The following is a 12472-nucleotide window of genomic DNA, read 5'->3' as shown; positions in this document are numbered from 1 at the left end:
AGAAACAAATATATAATTAATTTTTCAAGAATGCTTAATTAACTAGATCCATAATTAACATGTTCGTTATAACATAAACCTCCATGTGTTATTCCAAACAAAGAACCTAGAAAACTTAGAAACCATGATCAAACAAAAAAAGCCATAAAACTTACAAACCAAAAATTTCGTTGTATTCGGAAGAAAGAAGAAAAAATGGGCTTTTAGATGCCAAATTGACGGTGAATCCAAAGATAAATGAAAAAAAAATACAAATTGAGCAAATAGAATGTGAAATCACAACTTAATTGACCGTACCAAATTAATCGGACATACACTATATAGTACCTAACCGACCATACCGAATGGATAAGACCTAATTGATTGTACCTAAATGATTAAGGTGCATTCATATAGATACTATGGTTTAGGTGCATTCATATAGGTACTATGGTTTAGGTGCATTTGACTTGGTACTATGATTTATGGGCATTCGACTAGGTTATATGATTTAAGCACATTAGGACATGGTTTAAGTGCATTCGATTATGTATAATATATGATTTGGCTATTTATATTTCCTCTATGCTTTGAATGGTGATAATGAATAATTTGAATTAGGTATTTGTAAATTCTTGTAACGTATCACTAATATTTTTTTTGAATTATGTTTATCATTTTAGAAAGTCAGACAATAATCAATGCCAAAAAATATGGAGCAAATTAAAATCAAATATTTAATAGGGGCATTATAGAAACCAAAAAAACGCATTAAATATTTAAAAACAAGAAAATATAAATTTTAATTTTTATGCTGACATGAAAATTTAGTCAAATGACTATAATGAATATATAATCTAACATAAGGTTTTAATTGAATTTCAATCTTTATCAAGGATTAAAATGGAGAAACCCCTTTAAAAATATGAAAAGAAGAGTAACATTTTTGTAATCAAAATTGTTCTTCTTTTTATCATTATCTAAAAATTATAAATAACATCAACAACTAACAAAATACTTTACAATATGCCACTTAATACTATGGTCTAGTGGTATTCCTCTTAACTTATAAGTGAGATGTCTTAGGTTCGATTCTCACCAAAGATGAATTTGAACCACATTATTACTAGCCCATTGTGAGGCTAAGCTTAATGGTGGTCTGGATGATCACTAAGCTGGCAATTGGGACGAAGACATGATTTAAAGTGGACCGGACTGGCTTTAGTATGTGAAAATTGAAATTGGGAGGTGTGAACCCATTTTTTATGTGAAAATTGAAATTGGAAGGTGTGAACCCATTTTTTTAGTTTCAAAAGTTAGATTCAAATAGAATACCAAATAAGTCCTAAATTTGTTGACAACTTATTTGAGGTTATCATGCAATTGCAAGTCGCAAACTTCCACCCTACACATAACAAAAGGGTATTACGCGGTTACTTGGTATTACTGTCTAGTGATATTTATCTTCACTTGTAAGCAAGAGATCTTACGTTCAATTTTCACTAAAGGTAAATTTGAACCATATTATTGCTGGCATATTATGAGACTAAGCCCAACTATTTCTACTTAATGTAGATAATTTCGTTTATTAAAAAAAAAAAAAAAAGTCCTACGTGAGAAAGAGGATGGAAATAAGAAAATACTTATGGACTAAGCTTTCCTGCTAACTCCAATATCCCACCCTCTTTCTTTTCTTATATATAATTCAAGGAAAATAGAAAGATTGAGATACCTTCCACGGAAGTGACGGATTTGCCCTTGAGCACCATTCTCCGAAATGACGGATTTACCCATGAGCACCCTCCTCTTTGACGCCACTCCTTAAACGCGCTTTGATGACAATCCTACCCCTCGTCACTTTCTCAGAAACCCCAATGGCAGCTTTAACAAAACAACAGACCGACTGACTCCCCCTTCTCTGTACCTGAGTTGTCTCGCATGACCTCTCTTTCTTGGAAAACCCAACCCCCCTCCCTTTATGTACTCCCCCATTTCTCTCTTTCCCCACCAACAAACATACCCTTTCTCTCACTCATCATCTCTCTCCCTCTCTCTCCTCCAAATTGTCAATGGCTTCCCAGCAAAACCAGCAATCCAATTTCCAAGACTTGTTGCCCACCATGGCCGACAAGCTTGGCGGGGAAGGTTTAATAGGCGAGCTCTGTAACGGGTTCAATTTGTTGGTGGATTCTAGCAAGGGAGTCATCACCTTCGAGAGTCTCAAGAGGAACTCTGCTCTTCTGGGGTTGCAGGATCTGAGGGACGACGATCTACGGTCCATGTTGGACGAAGGTGATTTCGACGGAGATGGCGCTCTCAATCAGATGGAGTTCTGCGTTCTCATGTTTAGATTGAGTCCTGAGCTCATGGACGAGTCCAGACTCTGGCTTGAAGATGCTCTTCAAACGGGAGTTTAAACATTGTCATTGATTTGGGTTTTTGTTCTTTTAGACATATAGAGATTCTCTGATCTAGGATGTGCAACGGTTACAGTTGGCGGGTAATCGTAGTTATTTACCTATAATCGTTTATGTTCATACCCGTATAACCATTTTTTGGTTGAGTAATTATATAAACGGTTATACACATACTTATAATTATTTATAACTGTGTATTCATTTAACCATAATTTCTTTACTCATAATCATTTATCTGTTTACTTATTTTTGCATTTTTTTTAACAACTTAAAAATTATAAAAGAAAAATTTATCATAATTTTTGTTTTCTAACAATTAAACACATATTAAATTTTAATTGGTTCAAATGGATGAGAAGATGTCTTTATATTGCTTCACATTGATTTATCATCAAATATTTTACTTTAGAGAATGTGATATCTATACATCTTTTTTTATTTCTCTAATTTTTTTTAATTTTTAACCGTCGGATCAAATGAATTAAAAAAGATCAACGGACAAAAATTAACTAAAGATGTAAAAAAAAAAAAAAAAAAAAAATGGATAGCACATCCCTAAAGATCAACGGACAAAAATTAACTAAAGATGTAAAAAAAAAAAAAAAAAAAAAAAAGTGGATAGCACATCCCTTACTTTAGTTAGTTGCTTGACCCTATCAAACCCGATCTGACCCTTTGGGTAGCTGAAGGGCTGAACTTCTTTGTCATGGTGTGCAAGTCCAACACCTAGCAGTGAGATATTTGTTTGAAATATCATCATCGTAGCGTTTTTTTATGCGTAAGTAACCCTTACTTCCTACCGACACCTAAAAATCAACAGAAGTTCGGATCTGTGAAATAAAATTTGTGGATTTTGACTACAGCAGCACAAAAGCATATCTAGAAAGAATCTGCTTAATGCCAGCAGCACCTATACAAAATTCATTAAACAAGAAACTCAGTTTACATATATTAAATTAAATTGGTAATTGGATATCCGTTATAACCGCGAGTAATACTCATAAAAAATAGATACCCGTTATAACCACGGGTAATACCCATAACCGTCTGTTTAAATTTCACGGATATACGGTTATACTCATAACCGTTTGTTTATCTAAACGGTTACCCATAACCGTAATCGTGAACTTTAAATGAACGGGTAACCGCAGTTACCCAAACTCATGAATATTTTGCTCATCCTGATCTGGGTTTTTTGTGTTTTTATTTTCGGCAATTGTAATTTGTCCCTACGGAATTACTGGGAAAGAAAAATACAGAAATGCAACTGACAGTTGACAACTTGACACATACTTTGTTTTTTATTCTCGGGTGATTTGGTTGTTTTGATCAAATGTTGAATGAATGATTTTAATGCGTTTTCACACATTGTATTATTTTTATTTTTATTTAATGTGTTTAGATTGTTAAATGATCTTTAATTTAAAATTTTTAATATGAATAATTTATATTGTAATTAAGAAATTGAACGATTTAATTAAATTTGTAGCATGGTGAAAGTGAAAAAAATAGCGCTGTTATTATCCATGCAATCGGGATAATTTATATTGTAATTAAGAAATTGAATGATTTAATTAATTGACTAAAATATCAAATGTCAATTGTTTCGGTCAAATGTTGGGATTTCGCCGCCTTATTTAGTGATATAAGTTTTATATAAAATTTAATTATTATGAAATTCTATCGGATCTTTATATAAGTCTTCACCATTAATTTTTCAAAGTACTAGCAGCCGTGAAGGGAAAAATATGAGCGTTGAAAGAGTTTTTTTAATATAAAAATTTAGACTCGAGAGTTCCCCATAAATGCTGGAAGACTAGTCAGCACCAATTAATTCTTGGAATATGACTTCTGTAGAAAAGGATAAGAGACATGTCAACTCGGTTAGGAAGATTCTGGAAACCATAACACGTTAGAGTTTGAATTATTTTAAATATTTTTATTTAAAATTAAATATAAATAGTATTTGATAAAAATTAACCGTACGATGTACGAAAGAAGGACATGATTTACGGATCTTCAGAATTCTCGTTAAAAAGATCCGAAGAGAATCCTGTTGGAACAAAGACATCATTTGATTGTATCAATTGTAAACCGGTTTTTTTTTCAAACGATAATTTATCCTTATTATTAGGACAATTTTATTTATGCACACAAACTACATGTTCACTCGCATAGTAATTAACATCGGACATGGATCCTCTTCGGATCCAATTGTCCTAATTCTAGGGATTATTAATCTGAGTCGTTGAAATTTGATTCAACGGTTAAAGTTATTATAACTTTTAAAGTGAGCCTCTATTTGTAGCCGTTAGATCAAATTTCAACGGTTCGGATTGATGAATCTTTAGGATTAGGACAATTGGATCCAAAGAGGATCTATGTCCATTAACATCTTCACTTCTTCATTTTTTTTTAAAATATTGAAGTAAACTTGATTGGGGCAGTTTTGTTCTGGTATATTCCAATGTCTTAACGAAAACAACAAACAAAATCAACAGTAAAAAAGGCCTCAAGGTTCATTCTTTGCAGATTGCATGGCAAACTTGAAGGTCGAGTGGCAGTTTTGATATATCACTACAAATACAGTACCAATTTGGCAAAAAAATCAAAAGCAAAAGACGATCGTGTTTTCCTTGCAATATTAACGGCCCTCATCGAAGAAGTTAGGCAATCAAATCTCCTCAGTAAGTCGTCGTTTTCAGGGCTTCGAATTCCTGCTCCTCAGAATTTGTGGTCTTCTGATCCTTTTCCGGTGCTCTTCAAGCACAAAAGCAGCGACTGCAGAGGGGCGGATTCTCGTTCTCAGTCCTTGCTCTGCCGTAGCTTCGCCAGTGAATGAAACCACAAGGGGTTTTCTCAAATATCTTGTACTTGAATCAAATCAGTAGTGAAGGAGAGGGAGCACAAGAACAAATATTTTATGGGTGGTCTTTGTTTTTCGTTTATGATCAGCGCTAACTTGTTCTTCTTGTCATCAACAATTTCCTTTGCAGTTGACGGCTTTACACCTTCGCAGTCTGTCCTTGATGGAACGACGTTGGTTTCAAGTGATGGAAGCTTTGAACTCGGTTTCTTTAGTCCAGGTAGTTCCAAGAACCGTTACTTGGGAATTTGGTTCAAGAATGTCCCGGTGAGAACGGTTGTTTGGGTTGCAAACAGATGCAACCCCATCAATGATACTTCCGGCGTGTTGATGATAAACAGCACAGGTAATCTTGTGCTTTTGAGTCAGAATAGCAGCGTTGTTTGGTCGACGAGTCTAGTTAAACAGGCCCAAAATGCGACGGTAGAGCTCTTGGATTCCGGGAATTTGGTACTAAGAGATGCAAAAGATGGAAATTCAGGAACTTATTTGTGGCAAAGCTTCGACTATCCTTCTGACACATTATTACCAGGAATGAAGTTGGGGTGGGACTTGAGAACAGGCCTAAAACGGCATTTGTCAGCATGGAAAAATTCAGATGACCCGTGTCCCGGAGATTTTACTTACGGAATTGAAATGCAACTTCAAGCATATCCTGAGGCATATATTCTGAACGGAAGTACAAAATTCTTCCGCACCAGCGCATGGAATGGACTGACAATCTGTGGTTCACCCGAAGATCCTAGTCCTCGTTATAGTTTCAATTTTGTCTACAACGATGATGAAGTTTACGTCACATACAAATCGAAGATTGAGTCGATAGTCTCAAGAGTGGCTTTGAACCAAACCACCAGCACATGTGCTCGGTTTCAGTGGAAGGTGGGAGATCAAGCTTGGCAGGATTTTTCATCAAGACCTACAGAATCATGTGACTATTATGGCTTCTGTGGAGCCAATGGAAATTGTACCAGTGAGGATCCGATCTGCAAATGTATACAAGGATTCAGCCCCAAGTCTCAAGAAAAGTGGAATTTAGCAGACTGGTCTCTAGGTTGCGTGCGCAATAAACCATTAAGCTGCCATGAAGGAGATAAAGATGAGTTTCTCAAATTTGATGGCTTCAAATTGCCAGATACTACAAATTCTTGGGTGGACAAAAGTATGAATCTCAAGGAATGCAGAGACAAATGCTTGAAAAACTGTTCCTGTACTGCTTATACGAGCTCAGATATCGGAGGAGGAAGTGGTGGCTGCACCATCTGGTTTGGTGATCTAATAGATATCAAACAGGTTCCTGTTGCTGGAAAGGAAATATATATTCGAACGTCAGCTGCTGAAATAGGTATCGAACTATACAAAACGAGCTTCGTGTTTATACTTTTATGTCACTTATTGTAGTTCAACTATTGTTTTTCAACATGTTTCAATAAGTTGGTTTTGTTTCTCGCAACGTTGAACTGACCCTGCTATTTTTTTTCTGCTTGCTCCATTTTAAATTTGTCTGCTTTACTTAATCAGTCAACAATGAAGGAGAAAACAGCAGAAAAGTGCAGATTGCAATTATAGTTGTTGGCATAGCAATAGTGTTTTCCGGAGTGCTGTTAGTTGGCTATGTCATTCGCCGAAGAAAGAGAAAAAATAAAGGTATATTAGCTTACCCTGACCATCCTTCAAGCATTTGTCAATTTTGTTTGTGTTTGGATATGCGTTTTTGAGGGAACGGAATTTTTATCGAGTTTATATTGGGTGGAACCGTATATGTAATCTATCTGCACATTTAAGTTTTAGTTTGGTTGCTACATCTAGGCTATAGCTAACAGGAACCCCTTCACAGAAATAAGGGAAAGAAATGAGGACAATGAGGGGGCTCCAAGAGGGGACATGGAGCTCCCACTCTTTGACCTGATGACAGTAGCTAGCGCCACGGATGACTTTTCAAGCAATAAAAAGCTCGGAGAAGGTGGATTTGGCCCTGTTTACAAGGTAGATTTCTAATTTACTCTACAATAATGAACAGACTAACAAACAATCATTCCATGAGGACCTTCACAATTTTGGAAATTGAGTAACTTTCCAGGGGACGCTGGCCGACGGACAAGAAATTGCTGTGAAGAGGCTTTCAAGAAGTTCTAGCCAAGGATTGAACGAGTTCATGAATGAAGTTATATTGATTGCCAAACTCCAGCACCGAAATCTGGTAAGGCTTCTTGGTTGTTGCGTTCAAGGAGAGGAGAAATTGCTACTTTATGAATACATGCCCAACGGAAGCCTAGACTCCTCCATTTTTGGTTTGAACCTTTGGACCCTATAAGTTTATGCAAAACTAATTATTGCTTGGTTGCTTTAAAATAATAATCATATATACGCCATTAAGCAATTTGTATTGAAAATTGAAGTTGAATTTGGATTTAACTTGCCAGATGAAACGAGAAGAGAACTGTTCGATTGGCCTAAACGTTTCAACATTATATGTGGCATTGCTCGAGGTCTCGTCTATCTCCATCAGGATTCTAGGCTAAGGATTATTCATAGAGATCTCAAAGCAAGTAATGTTTTACTTGATAATGAAATGAATCCAAAAATTTCAGACTTTGGCCTAGCTAGATTATTGACTGAAGGAGATCAGACTGTAGCAAATACAGACAGAGTAGTTGGCACGTAGTAAGTTTGCTGTATAATATTCCCCCGATCAACTACTAGTCCCCGTCAATTGTTTATTTTGTTCTCACTCGTCTATGATCTACTTTCTACAGTGGTTACATGGCACCTGAATATGTTATGGGCGGGCAATTTTCTGTGAAATCCGATGTCTTTAGCTTTGGTGTTTTGGTGCTGGAGGTCATTACTGGAAGGAAAAATAAAGAATTCTCCGATCCAAGCAACAGCCGCAACCTTTCTGAACATGCAAGTATCATTAGTAATTGTTTCGTTCCTATTGAGAACGGCAATTGACGACGGAGTTTTGATTTGTTTCAGTTATGGAGATTGTGGAATGAAGGGAAGCCTTTAGAACTGATTGATACATGCTTAGGAAGCTCAGGCACGCTATCGGAAGTGTTGCGTTGCATCAACATTGGTCTCTTATGTGCGCAACACCATCCTGACGATAGGCCAAGCATGGCGGATGTGGTTATAATGTTGGGAAGTGAGACTGCTTTGGCTCGGCCGAAACAACCCGGTTTCTTCATGGAAAGGGGAACACCTGAAGCAGGTTCTAATGCAGGTAATCAGTCATGTTCAACCAACGAATTATCGATCTCGCTTTTGGAGGCTCGATAAGGATCATCTTATTCATCGCAGACTACATCTATATGCTTTCCTATCAAACATTTGTTCAAAATAAATTTTGAGAACAAAGCTGAAAGGGAGCATAGATTTATGAATCATTTGCTGTATGGATTCCAATGTTTTGCAATACGGCCCTCTGTGCTAGTGCTTGTTGAACATGTAAATTAATGACACTATTTGACCCAAAAAAAAAAAAAAAAAGTACCCGACTCTAAAAGAGCCCAATCCATTGAGCAATGGAAAATAATTGTTGTTATTTATTATATACAATAATATATTTACGCCAAGAATGACTGAATGAAAGAATAAGTTAATATAAATCATATTAGCAAAGAGCACACGCTCTGTAAGTGTGAACAATTTTATTTTATTTTTTGTTTTTTTTTTATTAAGGAGTGATTAGTTTTTAAAATTTTAAAAAGAGTATGAAAAAATGACGATGTGACAATTTCTCGTAATAAGTGCATATTTTATCTTAATATTATATAATTACTGTTTTTTGTCCTTATTATGTAAATATTGTGTATCAAAAGTGAGGGTAAAATAGGAAAAATAAGGATATGATTGTCATTTTGTCAAAAGGTACAAAATTACTATTTTGCCCTTCTACTTGGAAAAAAAATGGGGAAAAAAGTTACCAAAGGCTCTTCTCTTATTATAATACTAGCATTTGCTTACACACTTTATGTGTATGAACATATTTTTTTAGAAAATGAGAAGGAAAGAGGGAGAGAGAGAGAGAGAGAGAGAGAGAACGTGGGGGGGGGGATGAAGTGAGAGGTTTTTGTTTTTTGCCCATCATTTATTTTGTGTGATAGAAGACTAAGTAATCTTTTCACCATCTTTTGGTTGACAATAAAAGTTTCATTAATTAATAGAGATATATGTGCTACGATCTTAAAGCATCTCACATACAACTAAAGAGAAATGCAATTACACAGTAGTATAACAACAATGAAAAATATTCATAATTTTGTTACTTAGTACTACGGGCTAGTGATATCCCTATACTAAGTATTTTGCCTATCCCTACTCTGATCTGGGTTTTTTGTGTTTTTATTTTCGGTGATTGTAATTTGTCCCTATGGAATTACTGGGAAAGAAAAATACAGAAATGCGACTGACAGTTGACAACTTGACACATACTTTGTTCTTGATTCTCGGGTGATTCGGTTGTTTTGATCAAATGTTGAATGAATGATTTTAATGCGTTTTCACACATTGACATTGCATTATTTTTATTTTTATTTAATGCGTTTAGATTGTTAAATGATCTTTAATTTAAAATTTTATTAAGAATAATTTATATTGTAATTAAGAAATTGAACGATTTAATTAAATTTGTACCACGGTGAAAGTGAAAAAAAATAGCTCTGTTATTATCCATGCAATAGGAATAATGTACCTCTTATATAAAAATTAAATACAAATAGTATTTAATTAAATATTAGAATTTCACCATATTATTTAATGATATGAGTTTTATATAAGATTTAATTATTATGAAATTCTATCGGATCGTTATATAAGTCTTCACCGTTAATTTTTCAAACTACTAGCAGCCGTGAAGGGAAAAATATGAACTTTGAATTTTAACCAATTAAAATTTAATATGTGTTTAATTGTCAGAAAATAAAAATTATGATAATTTTTTTATTTTATAATTTTCAGGTTGTTATAAAAAAAAATAGAAACGAGTAAATGGGTAAATAGTTATAGATAAATAGTTACAGTTATATGGGTACATATTTATAAACGATTATGAATATGGGTATAACCGTTTATGTAATTACTCAACCGAAAAACAGTTATGCGGTATGAACCTAAACTGTTATAGATAAATATCCGCAGCCGCCTCTACCATAACCGTGGCTATCCTAGATCAGAGAATCTCTATATGTCTAAAAGAACAAAAACCCAAATCAATGACAATGTTTAAACTCCCGTTTGAAGAGCATCTTCAAGCCAGAGTCTGGACTCGTCCATGAGCTCAGGACTCAATCTAAACATGAGAACGCAGAACTCCATCTGATTGAGAGCGCCATCTCCGTCGAAATCGCCTTCGTCCAACATGGACTGTAGATCGTCGTCGCTCAGATCCTGCAACCCCAGAAGAGCAGAGTTCCTCTTGAGACTCTCGAAGGTGATGACTCCCTTGCTAGAATCCACCAACAAATTGAACCCGTTACAGAGCTCGCCTATTAAACCGTCCCCGCCAAGCTTGTCGGCCATGGTGGGCAACAAGTCTTGGAAATTGGATTGCTGGTTTTGCTGGGAAGCCATTGACAATTTGGAGGAGAGAGAGAGAGAAAGGGAGAGATGATGAGTGAGAGAAAGGGTATGTTTGTTGGTGGGGAAAGAGAGAAATGGGGGAGTACATAAAGGGAGGGGGGTTGGGTTTTCCAAGAAAGAGAGGTCATGCGAGACAACTCAGGTACAGAGAAGGGGGAGTCAGTCGGTCTGTTGTTTTGTTGAAGCTGCCATTGGGGTTTCTGAGAAAGTGACAAGGGGTAGGATTGTCATGAAAGCGCGTTTAAGGAGTGGAGTCAAAGAGGAGGGTGCTCATGGGTAAATCCGTCATTTCGGACAATGGTGCTCAAGGGTAAATCCGTCACTTCCGTGGAAGGTATCTCAATCTTTCTATTTTCCTTGAATTATATAAGAAAAGAAAGAGGGTGGGATATTGGAGTTAGTAGGAAAGCTTAGTCCGTAAGTATTTTCTTATTTCCATCCTCTTTCTCACGTAGTACCTTTTTTTTTTTTTTTTTTTTAATAAACGAAATTATCTACATTAAGTAGAAATAGTTGGACTTAGTCTTATAATATACTAGCAATAATGTGATTTTTAAGTAAAAAGCCCAGTTCCCAAGAAGCACTTCTGGGAAAAGCCGAAATCTGGGGGAGTACAAAAGCCCAGTTCAAAACTGCCACCTTGGAAATCAAGGTGCTGCCATGGCATCTCTGAGCCGTTGGGATTTTTAAGTAATGGAATCAGCTAGAACTGAGGGTTTGAAGAAAGAGGAGCAAACAAATTCCAACAAAATGAAGGAAAAAACATTTTTATTTTCTATTGATTTTCTAGTACATGCCTACTCATTTGAGTCTTTTACAATTGCAGATGTTTTGAGATTGGTAGATACATACGTACGTACATGCATACATGCATACATACGTACAATGAAATTGTAGGGTGAGTATCTAAAGGGGAAAATAGAGTAATGCTAGGCAGATCAAATTTTTTAGACTAAATTTATTAACCATGTGGTGTGTCATAAAAAAGAAATAAGCGCATTAATCAACACTTAAGTAATAATCTAATCATCAACAAATATGTCATATGATTTATGAAATTTGGTCTAAATAGTTGGCATCACTGTGAGCTATATAGTAACATTGACCGTCACCGTTAGATTGTTGACTTATTTGGGCCCATGTTGGTGGAATATTGACTTATTGGCCCCACAAATCAAAGCTGGAATGAGAATAACTTGTATGACCCACAATGATGTTCTATGTCAATAATAAAAGACACGTGACAAAAATACAAATACATCTCTTTGTATTGCTGGACACCATGTGATAGTGTACCTGCACCATGCAAGTCTGTGTGGGCAATTCCAATGGTTATTGCTTGGACTAAAAAATGAAGAATAAAATAAGTAAAGAATTTTTTTTTTAACCAATACAATCTCTTTCTATATCCAGCATATTCTCTATACCCATATTATTTTTAATTCAAGAATCAATCTCTCTTTAAATTGAGTTCAAAACTTGAAGATCTGATTTTTGGTAGGAACAAAGGGGAGGTGACGTGCACAAGAATATAAAATAGGATCCATGCTGACATGCACATGAAAACTTGGTGGCAATTGAGTGGCTTGTACCCATGCTCCTCCATATCTGGCTTCTGGCCATGATTTAT

At 35.5% G+C, this 12472-nt stretch overlaps 3 protein-coding genes across 6 annotated transcripts in view; 2 read left to right on the top strand and 1 right to left on the bottom strand.

Moving 5' to 3' along the window:
• Positions 1 to 1916: 1916 nt before the first annotated feature.
• Positions 1917 to 2623, top strand: LOC126617402 (calcium-binding protein KRP1-like). The gene has a single exon (XM_050285465.1). It carries the CDS (start codon positions 2049 to 2051, stop codon positions 2394 to 2396), a length of 348 nt encoding a protein of 115 aa, XP_050141422.1. The 5' UTR covers positions 1917 to 2048; the 3' UTR covers positions 2397 to 2623.
• A 2431-nt stretch (positions 2624 to 5054) lies between these two features.
• Positions 5055 to 12472, top strand: part of LOC126617396 (G-type lectin S-receptor-like serine/threonine-protein kinase At4g27290) — a 44259-nt gene continuing 36841 nt past the window's right edge. The window contains exons 1-7 of one of the 4 annotated variants that reach the window (XM_050285448.1): positions 5055 to 6604; positions 6781 to 6906; positions 7097 to 7245; positions 7340 to 7550; positions 7683 to 7923; positions 8016 to 8166; positions 8239 to 8473. In XM_050285448.1, the coding sequence (XP_050141405.1) occupies positions 5320 to 6604; positions 6781 to 6906; positions 7097 to 7245; positions 7340 to 7550; positions 7683 to 7923; positions 8016 to 8166; positions 8239 to 8473 (2398 nt within the window). In that variant the 5' untranslated portion in view covers positions 5055 to 5319. Of the gene's footprint in view, positions 6605 to 6780; positions 6907 to 7096; positions 7246 to 7339; positions 7551 to 7682; positions 7924 to 8015; positions 8167 to 8238; positions 8715 to 12472 lie in introns of those variants that run through there. The other 3 variants (XM_050285446.1, XM_050285447.1, XM_050285449.1) reach the window with 3 other exon arrangements.
• Positions 10249 to 10976, bottom strand: LOC126617403 (calcium-binding protein KRP1-like). Its single transcript, XM_050285466.1, has one exon. The coding sequence runs from the start codon at positions 10831 to 10833 to the stop codon at positions 10486 to 10488; it is 348 nt and encodes a 115-aa protein (XP_050141423.1). The 5' UTR covers positions 10834 to 10976; the 3' UTR covers positions 10249 to 10485.

The sequence above is a fragment of the Malus sylvestris genome, chromosome 3, assembly GCF_916048215.2.
Source record: "Malus sylvestris chromosome 3, drMalSylv7.2, whole genome shotgun sequence".
Lineage (NCBI taxonomy): Eukaryota > Viridiplantae > Streptophyta > Magnoliopsida > Rosales > Rosaceae > Malus > Malus sylvestris.
Note: the sequence above shows the minus strand (reverse complement) of the source record. Positions and strands in the feature narration are given on the sequence as shown.

What these genes read in the sequence shown, in the direction of transcription:
- LOC126617403 (XM_050285466.1), bottom strand. Translation starts at nt 10,833, where the DNA reads ATGGCTTCCCAGCAAAACCAGCAATCCAATTTCCAAGACTTGTTGCCC.
- LOC126617402 (XM_050285465.1), top strand. Translation starts at nt 2,049, where the DNA reads ATGGCTTCCCAGCAAAACCAGCAATCCAATTTCCAAGACTTGTTGCCC.